This window comes from Monopterus albus, unplaced genomic scaffold, assembly GCF_001952655.1.
Source record: "Monopterus albus unplaced genomic scaffold, M_albus_1.0 scaffold56.1, whole genome shotgun sequence".
NCBI lineage: Eukaryota > Metazoa > Chordata > Actinopteri > Synbranchiformes > Synbranchidae > Monopterus > Monopterus albus.
The window spans coordinates 419,595-447,200 of record NW_018127936.1 but is presented as its reverse complement, the minus strand read 5'-3'; the positions used below and the strand labels follow the sequence as shown (position 1 = coordinate 447,200).

The 27,606-nt window shown below is 39.4% G+C and overlaps 1 protein-coding gene across 6 annotated transcripts in view; it reads left to right on the top strand.

The window, feature by feature from the left end:
• The window catches only part of grid2 (glutamate receptor, ionotropic, delta 2), a 437,846-nt gene that overhangs the window by 60,025 nt on the left and 350,215 nt on the right, over positions 1-27,606 (top strand). For all 6 annotated transcript variants that reach the window (XR_002275145.1, XR_002275146.1, XM_020602378.1 and 3 more), the window contains exon 2: positions 24,873-25,028. Coding sequence is in view for 4 of the 6 variants with exons in the window: in XM_020602378.1 (XP_020458034.1) it covers positions 24,873-25,028 (156 nt within the window). In the remaining 2 variants the exon portion in view is untranslated. The remainder of the gene's footprint in view (positions 1-24,872; positions 25,029-27,606) is intronic.

Here is a 27,606-nt window from a genome sequence, read left to right as displayed (position 1 = left end):
GATAATCTAGCTAAATATACATATCTAGGTAGATGGAGCCGCAGCGGGAGACAACCAGGAAAAGGTCCCGTGCATGGGATGATTTCCAATTGCTGCCAGATAATAAGGTAAGTATGAGTGTTGTTTTAATTTCACCTGTATTTACACTGGAAAACTCATCCTCATCCTCCAGCACTGGCAGCAGCCTCCACAGGTATTTCTTTTTTATTTGATTCTGAATAAGGCATGACTAGTGACATTTCTGGTGATGATGATCTTCAATATTTTCAGGTGTTGACCTGTGGAGACTTTTAGATCAAGATGCACACAGAGTCAGGCACATGCAAAGCGCCACATGCAGTTGTGGAAGTGAACAGATACCTGGCTGATCCTCCCCTGGAAAGAACTGAATGCCCCCTCACATACTGGGCCACCCATAAAACTGTTTACCCAAACCTCTATAAATTAGCCAAGTATTTCCTGTGTACCCCAGCCTCATCTGTGCCATGTGAATGAGTTTTTTCCAAGGCTGGGAAAATAGTCTGTAAAAGGAGAAACCACTTGTGTCCAAACACTGTGGATTTACTGTTATTTCTCAATAAAAACTCCAACAGTTACACAAGCACCCCCTCTTTACCAACATACCCATGAACCTCTTTACCAATGAACCCCAAAATATACTTTGCCAAAGCCTATAATATATTCTGTATTTGCAGCAGTCCCATGTGCGAATGACATCTGTCTGAATCTGTAGAGCACATCTTATGAATGTAGCAGCACCATTTAAATGTTTTCATAACACAAAATATAAGTGAGGAGCATATAGGGTTACACTCAGACGTGCCACATAAGAAACATGGTCTTCAACATATGTCCATGTTTATTTTATATTTTATTGTGTCAGCTTGAAACCATACAACCATGTAGTGTAGTCAAACAGGACTATGTATGGCAAATCAACTCCCAAACAATCCATGAAACATTGACACGTCTTGACTGCCCTTCATTTTATTGACGACTAGATGTCCTACTCGAGCACTGTCATTGAGGCCTCGAGAAATTAACCATTTTTGTGAATACTGTGAATAGCTTCAACAAAGCCTCGGTCACCCATCACTAGATGGGGGTGGTCCTGACAAAAAGATTGGACTGAGGAAGCAGCAGGCTTAAATACCTCCCACTAGGCCTGGACTGCACCAAGTGCCCAATACAAGAAAGGGGGGAGTTTGGGAGAAATGTATTGTTTATTTGTTTGTAGTTTATCTTAAAACTTTATTTGTCAAGTTATTTTTTTTATATTTAAAGAAAATATTTAGTTGTCAGCAGACTGTCTGTTCAGTGTTTATCGGTAGATTATTTTGATAGTGTCTTTCTCCATTCCATGTGTGTGTTATTGGTTTGGCTAGCCAGTATATACTGTATGTGGTTGGTGGTTTTGTTGTGATGTATTGCTTTATTTTTGTTCTCAGTGTATATTTCCAAAATGTGTTACTGTGAGTTACAGGGTATGCTTTAAGTCCCATGTGTGGTGGCAAAACTCAGGTACAGAAAGTTGATGGATGGATCCTTTACATGGCAGGCTCTCTGCACTGTGGGGACTGTGAGATGGTGAAAACTGAGGCAAAGCGAAGGATTCTGGTTGCAAAGAGCAGTTGGTTGTGCCCTTCAGTGTGCCAGGAGGGTGATGTGTGGATCAGTGAACCGTTTTTTTCTTTTGATTTTCATTTGAATTCTCACTGGAATTTATTTATTACACCGTGAATATAAAAGGCCCTGAACGCTTCATTTGCTGTTCTTGAATTTCTCCTACTTTAATCGTGTCCTTGCACCATCCCTCTGCTCTCTCCGCTGATCACTTGTATCTACTATTTCATATTTTACCTCCCCTCCTCTCTAGGTCCATATATATATATACAATGAACATTATGTGTTTAAATGGTTTTTTTACTCACTGTGCTAGAACTAACTTGGACAATCCAGTGGGTGTGTTATGGTGTGTTAGCATGTGTGTGTTATAATAGACAGCACCTGGCATGACTGAATGTGATGAACACTCACGTACACACATACACTCACAGACACATGCACACACTGAGAGAGGGGTATTGGGTTAAAAAAGGATGACATGCAAAAGGTTGAGAGTTAAATCCAGTCTGTAGCCAGCAAAAACAATGGTACTGATGAGTAAGTTTTATGCTTTAATTTGGAAAATTTGTTTCTGATTTGGTCACACTAAACACCCACACACAGATGCCCACACAAATTTTGTTTTCCACAGGCACTGCCTAATCATCTACTATATATGCATGCGTACACACAGATTTAGTGAACATGATATATAACATGTTATTTAGTGAGCTTTACAGATGCTGGTAGGTGAACTGAGATACCTATGGTCAGGCTAGCTGTTTCACCCTGCTTCCAGTTTTTATGCTAAGCTAACAATCTCCTCGCTGTAGCTTAATACAATAATGGTTTCAGTCTCTTCATCTACCTCTCTGCAAGAATGTGAAAAGCTGCTTTTCAAAAACTGTTGTCTTTCCTTTCAGTGATCAGTCAGCACCAAGTAAAAATGCCTTAATGTTTCACCTAAATGAGCTGGCTGCTGAATCATCATGGCACAGTTTCTGGCCAGAGAAGAGGCTAAATAAAACTGATCATCTCATTCATTCAAAATCAATTGTATATTCAGAAATACAATTCACTGTCAATATCCATGAAACTGTTTGAAATCAGGCCGCATTTAGGGGAAAAAAAATGTTCCCTGCGATGAATATATGGGCAAAACCAATCAGTGTTTCAGCACCATCTACATGTACGTAACAGGCTTTTCTTTACTGTCCACAAATTCCACTCAGCATCTGTTGGAACTGTCAGCAGCACAATATCCACAGACCCCCAGCTGGGCTTTACTCTATGATTAGGGTTTTCTTATATTTGCTGTGTTCTAGATCTGATGCTGCCAAACAGCCAAACAAATTTCCTCTTAGGCTTCACCTTAAGCACATAGTTTGAAATTCATTCACATATGTTTAATACCAGTAACATGGGTTCCCTGATAGACTAGTGGTTAGGGTGCAGCGCTCTTGCTGCTGTGGCCCAGGTTTGAGTCAGGGTTGTGTCAGGAAGGGTATCCACCATAAAACATGTTCTAAATGTCAGTGTGACGATTCGCTGTGGCGACCCCTGATGGGAAAAAGCCAAAAGTGACATTCATTCATGTTTAAGACCAGTAACATGATCCAGTATGTATGTGTTGAAGGGGAAGAGAGGAAGCAATAGAAGAAGGTACGAGAGAACAGGAAGAATATGCAGCAAATAGAGGAGGTCTGGGTTTTTTTCTTGAAATAACATGAATATGAACTGCTGGTTCAGAGTCAAATAATCTCTGCCATATAATCTCACTTCTCTGAGTGCTATAGTCAAGGTCAGAGGAAATGGGTGAACTCTCCCTTTAATACCAGGGACATTAGTGGGAATTATAGCTAATACAAGGACAAGAACATCGGTTATCTCTGAATTTCTCTCTGCTCCTCTTGTCCTCTATCCTCTCGTCTATTCTTGTGGCAGTTCTTTTATTCCCATTCATTTCTCTGCTCTTTGCCTTGCTGGCTGTCCACCTTGGTGCTTCACCCCCCCTCACCCAAGCGCTCACCCACCATCTTTTACAGGTCTATATAGATTACAAATGCACACCATCTTCTTCCCTCAGTGTGTGCGTGAGGATGCTGAGGCAGTTAACAGCAGTAGGCTAAGAATAGTTCTGTCTCGTCTCTTCCTCTTTCCCTCGTTCTCCACTTTGCCCTACAGTTCAGTTCTCCTACACATCTGAGACTTCTACATATTTTCACTCTGAAGCCTCATGAGTTCATGAAGGAGCTTATTTCTGACTAAGTATTCTTTTGTAAAGCAGCGTACAGGTAGCACTATAAACTCAGTGGTCTTCAAACTGCTCTGTTACTGAGCTGGGCCTGCTGTCACATTAAAGAGGTATGTTGTCTCCTCTAATACATATACCTGCACTGCAGTGTTATCAAGGCTTCACACAACAAGAAAAACCTCTCTGAAATCTTTCCCCCTCTCCAATTTACCCTTTCTCCCTATTCTTCTTCCCTCCCTGTCTCCCTCTCTCCTGCAATCTGTCCATCTTTCTCTCTTCCTTCCTCTGAATCTCCCCCATCTCGCAATTTAAATACAGTACACTGTTCCAGATTTGACCTCAGAGGCTGTTGGACAGTTTTCCCACACACTTCCCCCATTTTTGTTCCAGTTTAGTGTAATAAACTCCAGCACATGCTGACTGCACTGTGTTTGTGTGTAAATAAGTGCATGCTTACAGTCCTTTCAATATTCTCTTTTATTCTTTCCCCTCTTCTTCCATATCAAGTCCATCAATTTGTGCATCTATAAGTCTGTTTTTACATCTGCTTCTGCTGACTCAACATTCCCTCTTACTTGCGCCGCTGAAATATAATCCTCTTCTGCCTCAACATCCTTGTTCGCTTCTGATTTATTAGCTCTTTTCCCTCTTGGAGGCATTTTAATAGTTGTAGAATTTGTTCAAAGACTTGAAAATGTAGAAGATGTGAAAAATCGTAGAACAGACAACAGCTTCATCACATCTTCTGGAGAGGGTTCTTTTTTTTTTTTGTTCCATCTGTCCTCTTCTAAGTTTGTTCATGCATGGCATGACACAAAGAGGTCCCACTCTGCTGCCACTAAATCCAACAAACTCTTTACTCTGCCTGCAACTGCATCATTTTCAGCCTTTATATGATCCCCAATCACAATGTCACATACTGCCTTCAGCGAGTGTCCTAACTTCAAAGCAAGAGATGGTGTGTTATACCTGTACTTGGAGCTGGTGAACCCAGAGGCTTGTTTTGCAGCTTGCACAGAAAATTTAGGTGGCACCAAAACATCTTGCAGCATCTTAACTTCACAGTCAAGGGATTTGGCAGCAAGTAAAAATCTACCCAACTCTCTCATCTTTTGACTGACATGACCATCTTTTGATCGATCACTCCTGTGTTTCTCCAGCAGTCTATCTCCAAATACACATATGAGAGGGTCATGTCTTAATTCAAGGGACACCTTGTCAATTACCATTCTCTTAATGTTTGAACATCTTTCGAAACATATTGACAATGTTACAGAAAAACCGTTACAAATAAAGCAAACATCAGCTTTATTTTCCTGCATAAAGTTGGCACATCTTCAAAGACAATTTAAATAGCTTTAACTTGTGAGCCTCTATTTAAAGAAATAACTCAAAGCAAACATTAACTTAATAGCTTCACAAATACTAACGCTGGAGAATGAGCCAGAGGACTAAACCAGAATTTAATTTCAAACCAAAACAACTAACCAGTTTCATAAATCTTACCTGGACAATTTGCTGTTTTTTTTTTTTCTTCCATGGTCTAATTCAGCTTTCACAGTTCACTCCTCGTCGTATCTTTCAGCACACCAATTGTGGTGCTACCGCAGTCTCCGCTGTGTTGATGCATGCATTTAATGCAACATTAGTTGAAGGTGAGCTTCAAGCTCCAGGTGTTATAAATATTGCTTGATTGCCACCCATTTCTAAGCTGCCCTGTCTGCGCCCTTTTAAAGACACAGGCAGTATTGCATGAATTCAGCTTAAGCAGTATTTAATCAGAGCATGATACTTTTAGAGCACAAGCTGGCACACATTTTTCTGACTTTACTCTCTGTATGTGGACATCTGAAACTTAGACAGATCATTCTTTAGGATGAAAGGAGCCTATCCTAGCATTTTCCTTGTGTGGACCACCCAAAAGGTCCAAGAAATGTCCATACAAGAAAGGTGTTCCGTCAGGGGTTGGTTCGCACAAGTGTACACACACACACACACACACACACCCCTAATCTCTCACACCTGCTCCATCCCCTGATCATATAAACATAGTAAATGAACATGCATGACCACATACCAGTTCTCACACACCACAATACGAGTGTGTGAACAGTTTTCAGTCCCCACAGTGTCAATAAAACCAGGTACATAAACAACTCTGATCATTATGCTGGCAGTGCTATTCCACGTGACCACCTTAGGCCACTAAAGTGCACAGCTGAATGGGATACAGAGGATGACTGGGAGCTGATGTGTGTTGTACTTGTTACAGAGGTACTTAACACATTTCTCACCTGATTCTGTTGACAACAGCAAGCTACTTGAACCACCACCATAAGATACAGTGGCTCCAGTGTAAGCTAGTGTGTATTATAGTTTTGCAGTAGAATTTGAACAGCAACAAACTTCCACATCACCTGTAGTAAATGATCACAGCAGCAACGTGGGACTCATATCTCTCTAAACTTTCTGCTTTTGCACTGTCTTTACAAATAATGTAATCATGTAAGAGACACACTGAGACCTAATAGATTGTCCCATAAATTCTTAGACACCAAATTCGTCTGTTCTGACAGTTAGCTGTGGTTCTCCTTGCTTTAGTATTAAATTGCAACAGCAAGTAATATGTGCATGTCTACCAGGATTTTACAAGGGATCAATAATGAGATTAAACCTGATCTCTGCTGGGAATTTTGTTATTACACTTTAGTGATAGAGATTAAATATTCTCTTGTCCTAGATTTAAAGGCTGCATTACTAATTACTAAAACAGCAGTCTGTTTTACTTTTCAATAGTTAATTAAAATGACCCAAAGATATTGGAGATCCCCCTTTTAGACTATTATATCCAAATTTTTTATTTATTTATTTATTTTTTTCAGTCAGGCTCTGAACTTTTATTAGAATTTGTGAGCCTGCTACTAATTTCTTCACAGCATTTGAACCACTCAGGGGGTACAAATGCACAGATCCACTCTCCACTCATTTTGCCCTGAACAAAGGTTCCCTCGAGTGAGGATAGACATTTTCCCGTTTATTCTCTCGCTCTTCAGGCTCTGCCTTTCTCTCTTACGTACTTGGGATTTACATCTCTATATTTCTTTTTCATATTATGTCATTTTTTCTTATTTCTCATCCTCAATATTTTGAATGTTTCACATTTCTCGTGTTTTTAATAATCTCTTTGCCTCCTGCTTTTTTGCATTCCTGTACCTCTGTGCTCCATCACTTGGTCCTTGACAGTGGTTATAGAAAGAGAAATGAAGAAAAGCAACTGTGGATTATGAGTTTCTTGTCTGTGTCAAGTGTTTCGTGGGTCATGAGTTGCTTTTTTTTTTCTTTTTTTTGTCCTTCACAAGAAGCGAGCAAGTTTCTTTCAGGAAATTGCCATGTCTTCTCCTCTCTCTGGCTCCCATCTCTCACTTCTTCTGCTCTACTCTGCTCTTGTCCATCTCTCTTCCCCTGTCTATTACCTTCATGTCAGCCTGTCCTTTGTTTCCTTTCATGTCTTCCTGTCCTTTTACCAAGTGTGCTATGTCAGTTCACTTACTGACATATGCATCTGTTCCATCAGTCAAATGACTGAAAAATAGGACTCAAAGACATCTAGAATAGAGTTAGCCGTACTTTCTTCACCCACAGCTGAACAATGGAAAAGGTGATATGAGTAAGGAACAAGAGTATTTGGTACCTACTGGCACCTATTTTCTGTTGAACTCTGGCCACACCAAAATGGAGTAAAATCTCATTCTCCCTAAAAATGGCCATGTTAGGAGGGACCTAGATAGACTTCCACACTTTGTCACTTAATGTTTATTTAAATATGTGATATTTCAGTTAGTCACTAATTGCAACTACATTTCATATAGGGAGCCAGAGAGAGAACATTTGTTCTTGTGAGGGCAGAAATGAATTTTGGGTATTCCTATTTTTTGTTGCAATTTGGGCAGTAAGGCTAATTAACAAAAATGATGCATAGGCAGGTGTGAGTTATGGACTGAGGTCCACCAACATGTGGATCAGGTCATAATGGTTCACACAGACAGCCTTTGCAACTGGAAGACTTACAATATGTATGTGTATTTTATGTATTTAGTCATATATATATATATAAATTCCCCACACGCCCCACTGCGGTCGTATTCCATTCTTGAAGTCCATTCAGGTCCTCTACCAGAGGCCTCGGAGCTTGAGGGTCCTGCGCAGTATCTTAGCTGTTCCTAGCACTGCACTCTTCTGGACAGAGATCTCAGATGTTGTTCCTGGGATCTGTTGGAGCCACTCTCCCAGTTTGGGGGTCACAGTCCCCAATGTTCCTATTACCACAGGGACCACTTTTGTTTTCACCTTCCACATCATTTCTAGCTCTTCTTTCAGCCCTTGGTATTTCTCAAGCTTCTCGTGTTCCTTCTTCCTGATGTTGCTATCGCTTGGGATTGCTACATCTATCACTACGGCCTTCTTCCTCTGTTTGTCTACCACTACTATGTCCGGTTGGTTGGCCATTACCAGTTTGTCAGTCTGTATCTGGAAGTCCCACAGGATCTTAGCTTGGTCATTCTCAACCACCTTTTGAGGTGTATCCCATCTTGACTTTGGGACTCGGCACAGATGTTTCTGTACACTATGCCAGCCACTTGGTTATGGCGTTCCATGTATGCCCTGCCTGCTAGCATCTTGCACCCTGCTGTTATGTGTTGGATTGTCTCAGGGGCATTTGGAAGAAGAACAAGGAAACATAAGTGATAAAGAGAAGGAAGGAATTCCATTTTCAAAATATAACATCAGATATTCAAACAAATTTGGGTAAATAATGAAAACGCATTAAGATATTACTTTCACATGAGTATTGTTGGGTATACATGTAAGAAAAGTGGAATTTTCATTTGGTTCAAACAGCTTGATATATTTTTTAAACTTAGAGAGCATTATAATGTATGTCAAGGCAATTTGTAAGCTATTAAATTTAAAAAGTAATGTACCTTGATTGGTTTAAAAACAATTTAATTTACTGCCCGATCCGCATGCGGCTCTTTGTCTGGTTTCATGCAGCTCTTACGTTCATATCGAAGTTTGTGTTTGTGTTTTTTTTTTATGTGCGTGTTCGCTTCGCTTGAGTTCAATACGGTATTTTCGTCAAATGTGCATGTGCGTGAGATGAAAATCGTCAACTACATCCGCACACATGCGCTTAACCACAGGCAATTCAAGAATCCCATCGCTGAGCTGGACCAAGGGCTTCCAGGTGACCTGCCGCTGCACTGCACTGTGAGGTGGCTGTCAAAAGGCCAGGTACTCTCTCGCTTCTTTGAGCTTTTGGATACTGTGAAACTGTTAATGGAGGAGAAGGACAAAGACTATCCCGAGCTCTCGGACCTCAAGTGGATTATGGATCAGGCCTTTTTGGTCGACATGCTGTGTCAGACTGGACCTGAACCTGCAGGGTAAGTTAAAAATGCTGCCTGACCTGGTGCAAAGTGTGTTTGCGTTTGTCAACAAACTGAAGCTGTCCATGGCGCATATTCAAAAGGGAGATTTACCGCATTTTCCCACTCTGCTAAAAGCCAGCGGGCAAGTCACCAGCGCCGCCCTGAATAAGCAAAGAGCCAGATATGCAACACTGGTTGAAAACCTGCACGAAAGCTTTGTGACCCGGTTCCGTGATCTACAACTGAAAAGGCCACAGATTACGTTCCTCGTCGACCCATTTAATGCGGAGACGGACTGTTTGAAAGCCCCGCTAGTCACAGATGAGGCTGCAGCTGAGTTGGAGATGATCGATCTTTGTGAGGAGGACCAACTGAAACCTGCTTTAAGGGAAGGGACCATTGAGTTCTGGAAAAGTGTGCCAATGGAAAAATACCCCAATGTCAAACGGGCTGCGCTTAAGATACTGTCAATGTTTGGGTCAACATACGTCTGCGAGTCTGTGTTTTCTACCCTGAAACACGTGAAATCAAAGCATCGATCTGTTCTGACTGACACCCATGTGAAAGAATTGCTTCGAGTGGCAACAACGGAATACAAGCCAGATTTGAAGAGGATTGTTCAAGGCAAGGAATGCCAGAAGTCCCACTAAGCAACATGCATAGTAAAAGAAAAATGCTATTGTAAATTATATTTTTGTTTGTGGACTTGGTTGAACTGAGAGTTTGTATGTGTGAGACAGTGCACACAATGTTCATTGTTGAAAATGACTGGCCTGTGGTCTTAGTACTGTAGGAGTCAATTTCTGTCATTATCATGTTGGTGTGTGACATTTACAATAAATCTGGCTGAGCAGTGTGTGTGTGAGAGGAAGGGATGAGTGATGTTCATGTGTGCCCATGTGTATGATGCGGCTCTTTGCGGTAACACAGTAAAAAAAATGTGGCTCTTGGTCTCTGACTGGTTGGCCACCCCTGCTGTACAGTATCACTTTATTTAAATGTTCTGTTCTCCTGAAGTTTCAATGTTACAGCTGAGTAACAAAATTTCACATTTTTTTTTCTTTATTTTACTCTTTTCTCTCCAGAGCCCTAAACCCATGGTCTTTATTAGTGTGTGGAACTCAGGCGGTAACTGTAGAGCATCAGCCCTGTGAAATCAAGTGGTCAAATACGGAGGATTGTAACCCTTGTCTTTCTTTAGAGATGGTGTTGGATGAGAATGGCTCTTGAGCTTTCTCCAGTTGTCCCCTGACTCCTGATCCATGACTGACACTTTACCAGTCATTGATGTGACTAGATTTGGTCTGGTGTTTATCGGCTGCTGATGGATTTTTCAGATTTTATTTAGTCACTTTTGCAGTTTGCAGGTTCCTTTAACCAATGTAGTGTTCCTTGCAGCTGTTGAATGTGAAGCCTCAGCACCATAATGTCTTTAGAGTGAACCATCAGAGACCTTAAGGCGTTTAATGGTTTGTGGTAAGTGCTAGATGTTCTGACAGGCCAGCCATGTAAGAGAGTCTCTCTGGGATGCTTCTGGAGGCCCCTGTTGATTTAGCAGTGTTTGTACTGTCGGTATTCTCTGCTCCTTGTAACCACTGTCCTGGAGTGCCCCTCACAACTGCTTTATCTTCCTACCTCTAACAAAGCTACTGAGGGATTTTAAACTTGTGCTAAACATAGCATTTTCATTGTCAATATGTTACCAGACTGACTGGAACAGAGTGAGACTTGCTTTGGTCATAGTTTAGCATCAGTAAATGTGCTGATGTTAGAGCTGTGTTGTCAAACAAACAGGATTTGTATGACAGATCTGTTTCAGTGTAGCCACAAACCACTTGGTTGGTAGTCTGTGTTCATGTTCTAAAGCTCTCTCTCTAAACATCAAAATATTCCACAGCTTAGTCTCTGTCCAACTCTTCTGACCATCTTTGCCAATTTTAGATGTCTTTACAAGACCATATCAGGGGGGCATCAATTGCGCTAAATTTGAATTTGCTCTGGGTAATATGTCAAGGAATTATCAAAGCACCCCAAATCTGAATCTGATGGTAGACTTGGATTCAAAATTGATTGGTAAAGCAGACTGGAATTTCAAATGCAAACCTTGTGGACTAATTTGCATGTGGTGCATAGCAGATTGCTTTGGAAGTCCACTAATCTCAAAACGAATAGGCCTCCAACATAATTCTGTCAGTCAGTTGTTGCAGAAACGGGGTGCTTATTTTGTTTATTTTATTTTTGTTTCTTTGCTGCTTCCACTGGATACTTTTATTCAAAAGGCTGCCTTTCAGAGATACTAGTGTGTATCACATAAATATCTCCTAAATTATGAAATTGAACATTTTAGGATTAGGCTATATCATTCTTCTGTACCGTCCATCCTCTCTGGCTTTCTGCTCTCTCTACTGTGTTTGTGATTACCTCTATGTTTTAAGTTTTTAATCTGTAATGAATGAGACTTTAAATGCAGCAAAGAACAATACTTAATAAAAAAAAAAATATTAAAATTGGTATAAAAATAATCCAAAGTACCCAGAAGACTTAGAGTAACAAGTGTACTGTAACTTGTTACTTCCACCTCTGTTCCAAGATGATTCGTGAACTTGATTAAATGTAATACTACTTCCATGATATATCAGGTATGAGATAATCTCTTATGTCATCATATGTAAACAGACAGCAACGACCAATAGTGTTCCCCCTGCCTTTGTTCTCTCTACTCTTCATCGGTGGTTTTTCTTTTGCTTAGATCAGATAGCGTCCTGCTTTGGTGGGAAAGCTGTTTTGAATGTGGCCATCACATACAGGTCATTTGTATTTTTCACAGTGATAGGAATGTTTCCACTTTTACTGACAATATTGTAATCTCACATCAGATGATGCACACTTCATGTTTGCTATCCAGCATTTCCATGAATAGTACAGAAAAAGCTGTTGTTCTCTAGAACATCCTGCCAGCAACTTGAGTCCACCACTTCTCCTGTTATCCGTATTTGCCAGAGATTTACTATGTAGTTATCTTTTAAGTGTTCTGAGTGTTTTTGTCTTGCGGAAATCCTAAAAATGTCCAAAATGTAATGTAGTGTCTTTTTTTTCCTACATTTTATTCATACATTAGGCTTGTAAATGGTTCTAGAAGCAGTTTTTGTAATAAAAGGTTGGGTGGTCTTTACAGTCTTGTATCTGTCAACCCCATGTGAAATACATCTTGTTATAACATTTCTAACTACTCTCTCTGTGAAAGCCAAGATACAGCAAAGGATGCTGTCTTTTGAGGGTGTTCTGTAACTTTGTGTTAGCATTAGCTACAGTACCTGTTTACCCACCTCCCACTGACAGACACTGAGTGATCAGTGTAAATATAGAATGCACACACAGACATGCACCCTTCCACCTATACCTTGTGTACACTGCTCAGTGGTTATTGGATCTCAGGGGCCACCAACCTTACTGTAGTGATGAATAAAACAACAGCTACTTGGGGCTGAGCTTGTGTGTCAAGAGGTTCTGCTGACATGCTGGCTTTTAAATGAACTTGTTTGGCTGGCAGTATGACAGCATCTGGACCTGGATGCCTCTGCTCACAATGCTGTGTACAGATATACATGAGAACCTGAAAAAAATTACCTAAAAAGAATCAACAACAGCAGCAGTGAATACTGTTGAGAGACCCAGCCTTGCCATCATGTTACTCGGCTCTCGCATGTCTTTCTATGCATTTGTGAACTACTTTTGTTTAAAACATTTTTCCCCAACTTTTTCTGAAAGCACAACCCATATATAAAGGTCCCTGTGATCACTCATTTGAAAAAGGGACAAAACAAAAACTGTGGCATTGGCATTTGTATCACACCAATATTAGAAGAGCTCACCTAACTTAAGGTATTTTTAAAAAGTAATCAGAGGCTTAAAATGATGGTGAAATGTTTAGAAGCTCCAGGTAATGTGAACTTAATTTTCTTTTTAGCCATAGTTTAAATGAGGTTGGAGCTGAGGTGATTTCCAAAGTAATTGAATTCTTCAAGCAATTAAACGAGGCAATAGCTAGGATACTGGACTGTATGGTGGCAATTGGAAGATCATCTGGCGATCTACTAAAGGTGTACGAGGCGAAGGGGTAGTCCTAAAGGCAGAGACACACCACCCTGAAATGAAGTATGGTGGCAATTGGAAGATCATCTGGTGATCTACTAAAGGTGTACGAGGAGAAGGGGTAGTCCTAAAGGCAGAGACGCACCACCCTGAAATGATCGAACTAGCAGCGACATAGGCTGACTGTTGTGTTGCCTCATGTCGCTTTTGTCTGGGCCAGTCCGGTTGGAAAAAGTGGCACTTGAACACACCGTACAGACTATAGCCAACATCCAACTGGCATGTATGTTCTGCTTCTGCATGAGAGGAATACCTCTCCATACCAGAAGGTGGTGGTATCTGTATTCACCATTCATACAAACTGTAAACAAAGCAGCTCTTGTTGACCACACCCACCGTTCATAGCTGCTTCTAATCAAGAATATAATGTCTGATAAGTAACAGTAATGGTGCTGCCGTTCTCTGCCCTCGGTCTTTTGGTTGTGGAAGAAGAAAGAGGTCATAGAGGAGAAAAACCAGGAGAAACTGCACTAAATGGGTGAAATCATGTATATTACAGTGACAGTCTGAAAGGGTTTTCCCAAACTGTTCTTTTATTGGGCATTGATTTGCTAAGCTCATCAGCAAATCAGAGTGGTCTCTCTCACAGACACTCACTGACAGCCTGACTGTTGATTTGGTGTGTCATGGGCCCAAGGTGAAAAACTGAAGCCTCATGGGCATTACCAAAATGTGTGCATCTAGTCACATGGGAAATGGAGACATCTATCATCGGTTACTCAAGGATAAAATGTTGAAGCTTTGGCTTTACTATGATGTAGCCCATGAACAACCTTGAACTGAGCAAGGTTAATCCTGGCACGGGGCATGTAAGTTTATTTTTCTTAAAGCATCATCCCCAGATTCCCTAAAAAAGGAATGCTGTGTTTCATTTCTGCAGTCATTCTTGAGCCTACTTATTGCTGAGCTGTTAGGTGACAGGAGGCTATAAAATTTAAAGATATAACCCCTGCTTAGAGTGTTGGCCTGGAGCATCAAGTTCATCACCTGAGGGAGGAGTGATGTGGAGGAAGTCAGTGGAGTAAGTCCTTGCACAATCTAGTAGCTGAAGATATACTGCATGAACAGTTCCTAATTGTTTAGTTTGAACTGTTAAACTAGTCATTATTGTACAAACCTCTGAGGCAACGGAGACCTTTCTTGACTCCATTTTAGCTGGTAATTATAGTCGGTTGTTATCAAAAGGGGTTGATTGGTGGTGCCCTGTCAGCCGAGCAGTTTTAGTGGTGCACCATAAACAGTACTGATGCACATGGCATGTGTGACATTGGTTGCCCGTTAATGTTTGTTGCATGTGTCCTTCCCTCTTTGTCTGTATTTCGTCTTTTTCCTGTCTTCATCTCTGGGACCCACTGAAAGGAAAGGCAAAATGCCCAAAACTTTAAATAAAAAAGGAAGAGGGTTGATTGTGGGGAAATAAGATTTGACCCCAGATCTTCAGAGAACCGTCTAACAATGAGGTTCAGTTTATATTGTTAGACGGTTTAAGGGATTGCAGGCCAGTGTTGTGGTGAAAAAGGGGAGTGCACACAATTTTAACATGTTTAAACAAAACCTATTGGTTGATTGCCTTAATTTTCTGAGGCCCATGGACTTAGCTTTGAAATACAGTAGATAAATCTTAATCTCTGAATAATACTTGGTGATAAATATCTGCACTTTTTCATCAGTTCTTCTCAAATATATTTTCCACTAAAATTAGTCCTAGGCATAATATTTTCAACATTTCAACTAATGGTAACTGCTAATAAACAGTACAGAGTGATAATGGCTTGCCATAAATGATTGAATGTAAATAATTAAGACACACAGTTATATAATGTGACTGACAGACATTTTACCCAATCTGCTTACGTAGATAAGAAGGTTGATTTTTGTACTAAACTTTAGAAACATATTTCAATAAAGTTCTTAAGACATATTATGCCTAAGGAGAGAAAAAGTGTGAATTCTTAGACATTGATATATTTTGAATTACATTCTAAATGTGCAAAACACTCACCGCCTCCTTGCAACCCATCATGTGCTAATCGAGACCGATGTCTTGTATCTGTCACATAAATGCAACTCTGCCTATTATTACCACCAGACCCCACATGAAAACACAATCTGTATCATGTTTCTTTTCTTAGTGTGTGTGAACAGTATGTGAGTGCCTGTGAAGGACTGCAGATGGAGGAGCTTTATTATGCATCCTATGCTTTAATGGACTCACTGCACACTGCTGGTGATGAATGTAGTGTGTGTGTGTGTTTCTTTATTAGTAACAAAAATGGAGCGAGGTGGGTGCAGGTTTGGAACAGAAGGTGGTAGTGTTCTCAGAATCCTTGAGAAAGAGGATGAGAGAATATGATAGAGGGGCAGTAAGAGTGGGTGAGAGAGAGTGCATGTGTATGAAGTAGAGAGATAAATAGAGTTAGACAGAGGTGGAATGAGGACAGCAAGAGTGGTACTAACTCTGCTTTACTGTGTGTGGGAGAATGGACTGATGTTAACAAGAAAAAGAACAAATTACTCAGAGTTAATGAAAGGGAAATAAGTAGATAAGGCACACACACATGGTGCATTACTGATGATGCATTAGTATTGCTATATTGATCATAGGTTGTTTAATGGTTATTTAGAGCCATTACATTCTTGCTGGCTACTAGGTTGAAGGAGGCATACTTAAGAAAGAAAAATACCCTTGTTACCTCTGTGCTGATGTGTGCCTGGATGCACTTTTGTATTTGCAAGTATTCACATGCTTGTGTGTATTCATGTGTGCTCACTGTGTTAAAGTACTGGTGCACAGCAGAACCAGTAGGAAATGCTTTTCTTTTTTCTTTTTTATAAGTCTCAGCTCCAGCATAGGTGCACAGCTGCAGGGAAATCACTTAAGGCAGGAGAAATGACTATTTAGCTACTAAATTGCTTGAGTAATGATGGACAAAACCCCTTTCAGTATTTGTGATAGACAAATAGACGTTGTGATAGACGTACTGTAGGGCACAAGGAGGACAACATGAAAGATCAAACTGGGGGAACAAAGCCAGTGGGTGTGAAGAAAAAAGGCATAAGATGAGATGAAAGAAGCAAAAGAAATTGTTGATGGACAGGAGTGAAAGGGAAAATGGAGAGATGGTGGATGAGAAGGTAAGAGTGCCATAGGATATCAGGTAAGTAGGGTTTGTGAGTGTGTATATACAGAGATTGATGACATGTCTGTGATAAGTGAGAAAGCTAGTTAGGAACTGAGACAAAGGGGAAGAGAGTTCATTAGTTTTAGAGTTATAAATACAGAGAATTGAGAGGAGCAGAGGATTTGATTGCACGGGGTTAAAGTGAACCACAGAAGGGAAGAAATGCTAAAGACATGCACTTTGCAGTGGGAAGGAGGACAAAAGGGGAGGATCCTACAAAATCCATTCCTCTGAAACACAATATAACATCTATGATGTGTACAAATCTGGAGCCTCTTACCAGCGCTTCAGGCAAAATCCCCCCAAATGTTAGGCATTAATCAGAAGTGTGAGCTTAAAGACTGAAGGTGCTTAAAAAGACCGGCTCAAAAGCAGATTTGAGGGTTCAGTTCCCATAAGGTTTGGTTTGGTTACACATTTAACAAAATGAAAGAACATTTTCTTTTTTTTTTGCTATTTTTACCTGCTTAATTTCTGCTCTCTATACACTTTTGTTTCTGTCTTTTTCACACGCACACATGCACACGCGCACATGCACAGATTACAGTTCAATATGGTAAGGAAAAAAAATAACATTAACCTTCCTGGAGGGAAGCAAACCATTACAGTGTGGTGAGTACTTACTTGGCTTTTAAGCCGGTAAATGTAAATTATAGTTACAGGATAATGCAGCTGAAAATTAAAGGTTTGGTTTGGTATGTTCAGGCAGTTCTGTTCAAGGCTTACTTATTTCCTGCCCTTCTGGTTTGATTTTCTTACAATATAACACAAATACAATGCTGCTGAACACTCAGCCGAAAACAGCTTTGTTGTATTATTAAGGGTTTTAACTGCATTGCCATTCAGTGACAATCTATCTTTTATATAAAAAGAAAAAAGTAAAGATGAAAATGTTTGTTATGATGGATTGCATATAGTGTTCAAACTTATCTGAAAACAGTGGTTGCTTGACAGCTAGAAAAAAGCTTTACTTCAACAACAGGCGCAAGAAGCTACACTTGGGAAATGCTGGAACATACATTATGTTAATGACTTGTTTTAAATCTTATAACAATGCAAAAGCAAAAACTTCTATATGGTTCTTTAAGGAAATGTTACATTCTTAATAAAATCAGTCACAAGTAACAAGGGGATTGGAGAAGATGAGAGCAGGGACAGTGACTAGAGTGATGCTTGGTGAGACTGATATAAAGAGAAGGATGTACAGAAGAGGGAGATTGTTCCTCATTTCTCCCAATCAGGTAGGGAAAATGAGAGAGAGGGAAATGGGTAGAAAAAGGACAAGGGCATGATAAAGGGGTGATGAGAGGGGAAGAGCAATAAACAGGTGGAACAGAACAGAAAGCAGAACAAAGAATGGGGTGAGGTGGTTATATTAAAGGGGAGAGGATAAGAGAAATGGAGAAAGAAGGTTAAAAGTGAGAGACAGGGTTAACTGGAGAGTGAATGAGAATGGAAAAAGTGTGTGTGGGTGCTTTTAGAGCTGCAAAGCAAGAAGCGATTTAGTTTTCATACAATTAAGGAGAATATGGAGGCAGAATGAAGTTTCAAGGGTATACACAGGTACACTGAAAACAACAACTTGAGTCATCTAGAAAGTATAATTCTGTCACCCTTAATTATCATTTAATTATACCTAGCCTAGGGCTTAGATATACTCTAATCTTTGGCTCTCAGCCACCAGTGCTGCAGTTTTTAAGATCCCAAGCCAGCCCGGCTAGACTAGAGCTGAGTCAGCTGTGGTGGACCTGCCCTAAACCAGCCAAAAGCTGACATGAAGGACCTGACATGGAGAGAAACACAAAAAGAAAAACAGCACTGTCAGTTGTCGGCACTTTACTTTTCTGGATGCACATTCAGGGATTGAATCTAAATGTGTCTTACTGTAGATTAATTGGCTATTTTCAAATTGTGCTTAGCTTCCTGGCTAATGAATGGAGACACAAAACAAATCCTCTACCTACTCGAAATTTGTTCATTTGTGTGGGAGGCCTTGAGGCCCTGGATATCTACAGTAGACTTTTTAAAAGGAGGGAGACATTCAGGCGTTCTGTCTAAATAAAGCAAAGGAAAAAGGCAAGACAGGGAGAGAGACATAGCAGATATAGCAGCAACCTTGGCACGACTTTGTGTGACAGCACGGTAGTGCTGTTGAACTTTGACTGTAAATTCTCTTAGCTGCTTGCCCCCTTAACAATGGAGGAAATTAATTTACATGCCTAATGGGAGAAGTAAGGTGGTGGGAGGGTAAAAATGTAGGAGAATGAAAGAGATCTCTTTTCATATGTCCCTGTCATACACCACTAGCTTTCTCTGCTTTCCTATGACCATTAATGTCCTCCCCTCCCCTTATCTTAGACACAAACTACACACAAACAAGCATGCACATTAACTCTGCGCTGTCCTCCAGAGTCAAAATGCACTCCTTCCACCTCTGACATCACAGCTGTAAATAACGATCTGTTTGTAAATTCTCTCATGAGTGCGTTTATGGACATTTGGTACTGTAGGATGATCACGTCCTCCGTTCATCACTATCATTACTCAGTGCCGCTGCTACCTTGGTTTCATCATCACATTGAGACGGCAATACCATGGTCCAGTCTCGTCACAAGACAGCAATACATCAGTGGTCTGTGTGCGTATTTCTTTGTGATCATTAACCTTGTCAATCTGTCAGTGTTCCATTCACACTGCTGTCATCAGCCTTGTGAATGGAATGGTATGTCAGCTTGTTAGAGAGACTGAGGAATGGGGGTCACACAGTATTTCAGAAGACTACAGTACTCTGTACAGTCTTCATGAAGAACACAGGCAGATGTGTGGTGATAAGGAGGGTTAACAAAAGTCTGTGTGAATAAGTGGCAGGCACAGTCGGATGGAGAGGGATTTGGCAGAGCACCCAGCTGTTTTACCTAAAAAAGAAAAAAAAAAAGGTAAACAGATAAATCTGTCAGTCAGACTGAATAATAAGAAACTGATTTTGTTTTAATGGTTTAACATTAGTTTATATGACCTCATTGTCTGACCTCTTTTACATGAAGTCATCCTTAACAATAAACCCTCACTTGTGCTGAAGGATTATCCAGAGAAGGAGCTGGTTTAATTACTGGGTCATTATTGAGTGTGGGAACATAATAACTCTGCTTTGGATGATGAGCCATCCTAATTTGTTCATTTAATAAAGAAATTGAGCTCTGTTTTGTACGTTCAACAATGTGCCTGAATGCCATTATCAGATTTTCTTTTTTAAGTAGTTACTCTATAATAATTATTCCCTCTAAAATGTTCAGTTTAAATAAGTGCAACAGTGTTCCTCCTTCTAGGTCACCTGAACTTATGAAAACTAGCAGTATTGATATGAGCTTTTACTCAACCCCACAGTCATAAGTGGCCCAGAAGCAGCACTTGATTTCATCCCTCTCCTATGATCCATTACAGTTATATTCATGTTCCTCAGTTCTCATTACTTTTGACCCTGTTTGTCTTCTTTGACACATCATTTCTCATATAAAACCCAGTACTGTATTTATCTTTTAGTCTTTAGTTTATTACAGCTACTTAAAGCTCAAAATTTTATCTAAAATTCTTGAAAAGGTTTTCACTTTGTCACTTCACCTAGTGAATGATAATCAAGATCATTGCTCATAATTTGACCTGTCTTGTGTGGTTAGCAAGAAATGTTATTCCTTATTATTTTACATACTCTTATAAAGGGTTATCTTGCTAGGTGAGTAATTCTGCATGTAGGTTATGTACTGTACAGTAACTTTAAAGTATTTGAGCCTCCCAGACCCCTACTGTAGATTCCTTTAGAGGATCGCAAGGCCATTCTGTAACTTTACAGTAACTTTTAAAGTAAAAGTTTAATGGCCATACAATATATGTTTGTCAGATTCTACACTGCACTGCTATTCCCACCGCTCTCTGATGCACTTTGTTCAGTCCTACAGTAATTGACAAATGTAAGCATGCACACAATCTGCGATGAACACTATAAACACTACACTTTTGAAATCTATTAGCATTGTCTTTGTGCGCATGTAGCTTGAAGCACTACCATGCCTAAACATGGCCCTGTAGAACTGTAGAGTGGCTAACACTCAGGCTTCTTAAAACTGTAAATAAGAGTTTAGCTCTGGTTAGACTCCCTGGAAACCAGACTATTAACGAAGACTGTGCATGACTTACTATACCATGGTACTGTAGCAATAACTCTGATATGAAAACCAGCTTGGCCACATATTGACCCATTAGCTTATTATCATTCTTTCATCTTGGGTGATTCATTTCTCAGCTGTTTGCCTGTTTTTGAAACATTTAATGATCTTTTGGATACTTTGATCCCTCGCCTCTAGATTAAATATCAAGAAGGCTAAGATGGTGTTAGGTAGTATTATACACTATAAAGAGAAAGTGCTGACAATTTAATTAGATGCAGAATTTTTCTAAATAATTTAATCTTAAAAGCCAAAGATTTGTAAATAATGAATTGCTTAGAAATTGATCAGAAATTGAATTACGGAGAAATTAAATTCAAATACTGCAAATAAGAAATGAGATGATATAAAAACTAACATAACTGCTATTCAAAACTTTTATTGAGGTGAGTTACAAGGAAAGTAGAAAAAAAAACTCACAGCAGATTTATTAGTTATTTGTGCTTCCTTGTGGCACCACACTCCTTTCCTCATTTTAATTTTACCTTTAGAATCTTTCAACTATCCCAAGAGGTTTTTGGCAGTAAGTAGAGAAAGAAGTTATTTATTACCGCTTTATCAGTGTAAACAGACTAGGAAATGCATACCAAACACTTGACCATTGGCAGGCATTTGATCAGTACCTCTCAACCAAACAATTTGGGTTTTTTACTTTTGGATCCTGCATCCATTCAAATTGACTTCTGTTGTTGATGATGCTCTTATCGTGGAGGGGATATTTTAGAAATAGGTTGGCGATTTAGTGGCTGCTACAACACATACAGTGTGTGTGTGTCAGGGTAAGTTTGTGTACGTGTGTCTGCCCTTGGCTTGTCTGTTCAAAGCATGATTCAAGTGCTTTTATTTCCTGGTTAATTTATGGTGTGATGTTTGCTTTTGTGCTCATGAGTACATTACTGGAGAGGAGGAGGAATCAGGATTGTGTATGTGTATATAATCAGCATGCATAAATGGTGTCATCCCAATATGACAGGCAGAAAACAGCAGACATTCGCTTCGCTTATCCTCTCACATACATTCAATATTAGAGATGTACTAATTGTATTTTTTTGGTCAGTTCTGATTTATTTATTTTTTTTAAGTCTGACTTGCCAATTCCAATTTCAACAATTCAGCTGTAATAGAGCAGTGGATTAAATCTTCATCTTTCTCTCTTTTTTAACAAACCAACTAAAATTGCAAGTGCAATATTTGCACTTCTTCAAATATAAGCAGGTGCAACAGGTAATAGAAACAAAATATCTGTTCCATCAGTCCTACTGAGCACACAGGTATTTTTGAAGTGTGTATAGTTTTTCTCTTTTACACTGTACATGCATTTCAAGTGTAGCCAGTAATTCCCTCAATGTGCACTATTTGATGGAGATTTGGACATAGTTTTCCTCTCTCCAAGGTGTTTCTGTATGCTCATCTGAGCATATAATTCACTATATGGGTGCAATGGCTATCAACAGAAAAAGAATAGATGGTTAAGAGGTTAAGGAAGAAAGAGAAAATGAATGAATATTAGCTCTATTATAGAAAATGTTACTCCATGTTAATATGCTGTTGTGGTCACTAGACCCAAACATAAATTGCTCATGAGATATTTCAAAGAGAGTAAAGAACACAACAAACCTTATACAAAGCAAGTTGTGCAGCTTTTAACATATGTCTGGAAGCATGAGTGAGGTTACTATGGCAACTCCAGTGTGGAAGCCAAGATTAAAGGAGCCATTATACTGGTTTTTATGCTATTCTTTTTTTTTTAACCCTTCTCCTCTACTCTCTCAATGCATTTGTCCTCTAGACAAAACAACAGTGTCTTGCTGTCTCACAGAACTAGTTTAAAATGTGTACAAATCCTTCCCCAGCAGTGTCATCTTCGAGCTGATTGGAACCCCATTCATAATTTATCTCTAATAGTTAATGGGCCTCTGTCTTTCACACTTTATCGCTTTGTCCTGTCTGTCTCACCTCATCTATACTGCATGATTATAAAAACAAGCAAGACTCAATCAGTGGGAGGGTTTTATATTTAACAAATGGTGATGGGTTAAATTATTGAAGCATACATTTTTCATAAGGCTATTTGATGAGAAGGCAGTTAGCATACTGTTCCTAACTGCTTCAGGCAGCAGCTGGTTTAGAAATTGGTTTGTGTGTGTGAAGGATACACTGAAATTAATTGTCCTTCAGAAGTTAAATTTGGTCAGCAGTTCAGTTGGCAACAGGGGAGGGAAAGCGAGATTTAGTTTTTTTTTTATTTATTTATTTTTTTAAATTAACACTATCCACAAAATCCGTCTGTCAGTTAAATGTATTGTATTTTGCTGCTTAATTACATTATAGGAACCGGCACAAGGCACAAGCTGTACATTTGTTTCAGCTGGCAACAGGGGGGGGAAAGAGAGGTTTAGTTTTTTTTTTTTATTTTTATTTTTTTTTTAAATTAACACTATCCACAAAATCCGTCTGTCAGTTAAATGTATTGTATTTTGCTGCTTAATTACATTATAGGAACCGGCACAAGGCACAAGCTGTACATTTGTTTCAGCTAATTAAGCTGAAAAGTGAGTTTCTCTGGAACACTGGCTCCCTTAGCACACTAATGTGGTATATACTTTTTTTCAGGGTGATTTTATCCAAAGTATTGCACTTGCACTACCAAGACAGCACATTTTCTTCAAATTTAGCCTCTCTGGGAATTCACAACATAACCTTTGTGGTATTAGTACCAGACTTTACTCATTCAACTACACAAGACCAATTACAGCAACAGACCTCTAAATATGGTACAAAACAGCTCTCAGCCAATGTAGCCTGCCTGGTTATTAATGGTATTTGCAACTTGTGTCCCCCCACACACACATATACACACACACTGTACAATCTCAGGCTTATTTTCTGGTCAGTGAAATACAGTGAGCATTGCTTCACTGCACTGGCCTATGCAATTAGTAGCCCAGTGGATTCATGGGATAAACTGAATTGAAATAAAAGGCTGAAATAGAAGAAAGACAGCAAAAAATAACACATGGTTAATTATGCATAACTGACCAAAAACAAAGACCAAATCTCTACCAGCCAGCCACTTCTTCTGTCTCCTCAGCACTGCATGTTGACATTTATTTTAATGGTGAATTTAGTATTGATTAGTGGGAAGTTTATATGCCACTACAGATACTGGCATTCACCAGTCTTTTCATTAATTTCCCTTTGTGCAGTAACCATTTCAGCTGAGTCAGTGTGGCCTTGGGCAGTGTTAGACCATAGAATGAATACCGAGGTTGATCCAATTCTCCCCTCACAACCCTTCTTTCTCAGGATGTGTCCCAGTTGAGGGACTAGAAACTAAAACCCACATTTTTAGACTTCTGACATGTCAAGAAAGTGAAGGTGGTTCTTCAAGTGCAGCCTTCTTTTCCCCAAATTTGGAGAACACAAGTGGTGTATCTTTTTCAGCTCTTAGTATCATATAACCTGTTACAAGGTGGTATTTTTTAGGTTTGGATGGATCAGTGACCTTATCATATGTACTAGGTGTGTTCGTTCAGATGGCAATCATTCACTGGACCAGTGAAAATATTCTCTGCAGGACATGCATAATGGAAACAGGGTATAAACTCTATAGACTGATCTTGTAATCAGTTGGATTATGTTATTAATTAGTTGAATACTAGATTAGTGCTTTGTAAAACATCAATCCTTTCATTATCAACTTCAGTATCATGGGACTGGCCTCTGTACACTGCAATTTTTAAACAAAATGTCAGCTGTTGAGCAATTTTTGGTGATAAATTCGATCAAATTTATTTATTTATGTCAAAAAACCCGAGAAACCTTAGGCCTATTAAGAAGATGTTGTAAAGCTCGACCATCTGGGAGGGAGTAGATTATGCCTGGCTTTAGGTTCTCTGATCTCTGTAGGCTGCATACGTCTGAGGCTCTAGCTCATGCATTACCACTCTTCTGTCTACAATGTACATTCTAAAGGGTTTCCTCATCCAAATTAAAAGTGTCCTCTTTTTCCGTCTGCTTCTTTCACTAGGTGCCATCTTTGATGAATCAGCACGCAAAGATGATGAGGTGTTCCGCCTTGCAGTTGCAGATCTCAATTTGAACAATGAGATCTTGGAGACAGAGAAGATCACCATCTCTGTGGAATTTGTTGATGGGAATAACCCCTTCCAGGCTGTACAAGAAGGTAGGATGTTAATACTACATGGTTTGGGAGATGAATGCTTGTGCTCGAGAGCAACAGTGTTCTAAAGGTGCATCCTTTTCAAAGTCCCATTTCAAGTGTTTTTTTTGGTGGGGGGTGTCATAAAATATATATTTTCAAAAAGGTGATCTGGGTTAATCTGGGTTTGGTTCCTTTTTCATCCACAAAAACAACCTCTATCACAGAGTCAGCTGAGGATGGGGCAGTGATTTATTTATTTTCTATGCCCTTTTTGTTTTGGTTTACTTTGATGTTGACACAGAGTTAATTTTGCACAAATGTAGTTTGAACAGGGAATTGACTCTAGAATTTTGATATACAGAAGTCAAATAGTAGATACGCTTGCCTTCACAACTCATTTTCATCCATGTGTTTATTGATTTGAATACGCCAAAGCATGTCTGTCAAAATATATTAATGCATCCACATATTCATAACTAAAACCAACTGGCTTCATTCTGAATTGCGCATTTAATTCAAAAGAATCATTTGTAATGAAATTTCATGAGGCCAGTAACCTAATCTTACTAATTCACTGAAACACCCTCATGTGTAGTGCAGTGTTTTTGTACACCCAATAGTCATACACATTAAGGCTGGCACTGCCAACTGCCAACTCATTATATCTGGTAAATTAAAAAAAAAAAAAAGAGCTGAAGTTGTTTAAAAACAAATGAATCCGTACTTAAAACAAGCATGTGTCAAAATGGATGTTGCAGTCAATTATTTGGTCTATTGCTCACCAGCAGAACTCCTACTGAATTCTTACTGAAGATCATTGTGAAATATTCTGTATTAAAAGATAAGAAGTTAATTGTTCAGCTGTGGGTAGCACAGATTTTTCACACATATTCAAACCCTGCAAACAATATATCTTCTATAGTACTTCTGACACCCCAAATACTTTCCGTGACACATTAATGTTTTAGCTGTAACCCATTTTAAGCCTGAAATACTGGAAATTACAAAATGTGTCAAAAATGGGAACAGCACTCATAGTGGCATTGTTTGCTTGGCTAATGACTCATCTGATGATAGTGTGTGTGCGTGTCACAAACATTCTCTTCAACTACAATGTGTGCTGAGTGGCTAATTAGAGACTTTTGTTTTTGTGTTCGATAGTCAGCCGAAAGCCTTTGTCAAGTAGGTACAGTACCAGCATATTATCTTTTTCTTGAGGAGTGATAATGGTTTTCTTTAGAAATGTTTGTGTTTACTCATACTTGGGTTATTCATGTTGTGGGTACATAAATCTGTTTACACTCACACTGCGGGGACTCAGTGTTGTTAAGAGGGGACAAAAAGCAAGCCCCCGTGGAATATAGGTCTGTAGCCCCTTTTTCACCACCTGGTACTGGCTCAGCTCAACTCGACTCGCCTTATTTGTTTTTCCATCACTGAAATGTTGGGGATAGTACCTGGTACTGTTTTTGGTATCGTCTCCATTGAGGTTCCAAGTGAGAGGAGGCGATACCAAACGGTGATGTAACGATTGGTCAGAGAAATCGTGTCATCAACATGTGAGACATCCTGGGACAAATAAAGCACCATTTTTAAAAAACAACATTATTTAACGCTATTTTACTGTAGTTACTGTACTAACTAAAAACAGCCACATACCGAGAATCAAGAACAGCATACCATCTATGCCCTCCATTTTTACTGTATGATGCTGAAGACATCACGACAGTGGAATGCGGTGTCGCTATGACAACTAGATACACTGAGAGGGGACCATCTGCAGCAGAAAACCAAGCACCCGGTACCAAACGTGTGTAGAGCTGAGTCGAGTTGAACTGGCACCAGGTGATGAAAAAGGGGCTTATGTAATATCCACTGAAGTGAATGAATCACAACTGATAGTGTGGTGTGTGTTATCTATCACAACTGATAGTGTGTGTGTGTGTGTGTGTGTGTGTGTGTGTGTGTAATTATTTTAGAATAAAAAGGGAATTTAACAAAATACAGAAAGTGTGAGCACAGGTAGCATCTGTACTTACACAGTGATGAGATACAGCTGCACACGGTTTCTTCTTCTTGTTTAATGCACTTTCTCTGACACTTGTGGTTCACATACTATTTCTCAGGGATCTCAGCAATAGACAGTGGCATCAGATTCAACCAGTTAAGGAAGGTGCTACACTGATAGGTTTTCTATTTATTTAGAGTTAACAAAAATCTTACTAGTCTTTTTTTAAAAACACACAATTGCCTGATGCCTCATGATTTTACAACCTGCACTGCAAAACCACAAAAGGAGCTTTGTGTCATAGCAGTCCTGGTTTCAGCACTGCGCGTCTGACTGAAAATAATCAGCAAGGCCAATAGTTGATGACGGTCGGAAAGAAAATAATTAATCTGATATATTAATATTTCAGCAAAAATGTGACTAAAATTAAAAAGCTTTGTGTCAAAACATTTTTGCACTGTTGTACTTTATGCAATTGTTCTGGTGAAACCTGAATCCTCTTAACTTCAGATAAACCAAAACCAATGGATTTAAAGAGGAAACATTAAAAATCACAGCAGTTAGTGTCTGTTGATTTAATTAACTGATAAT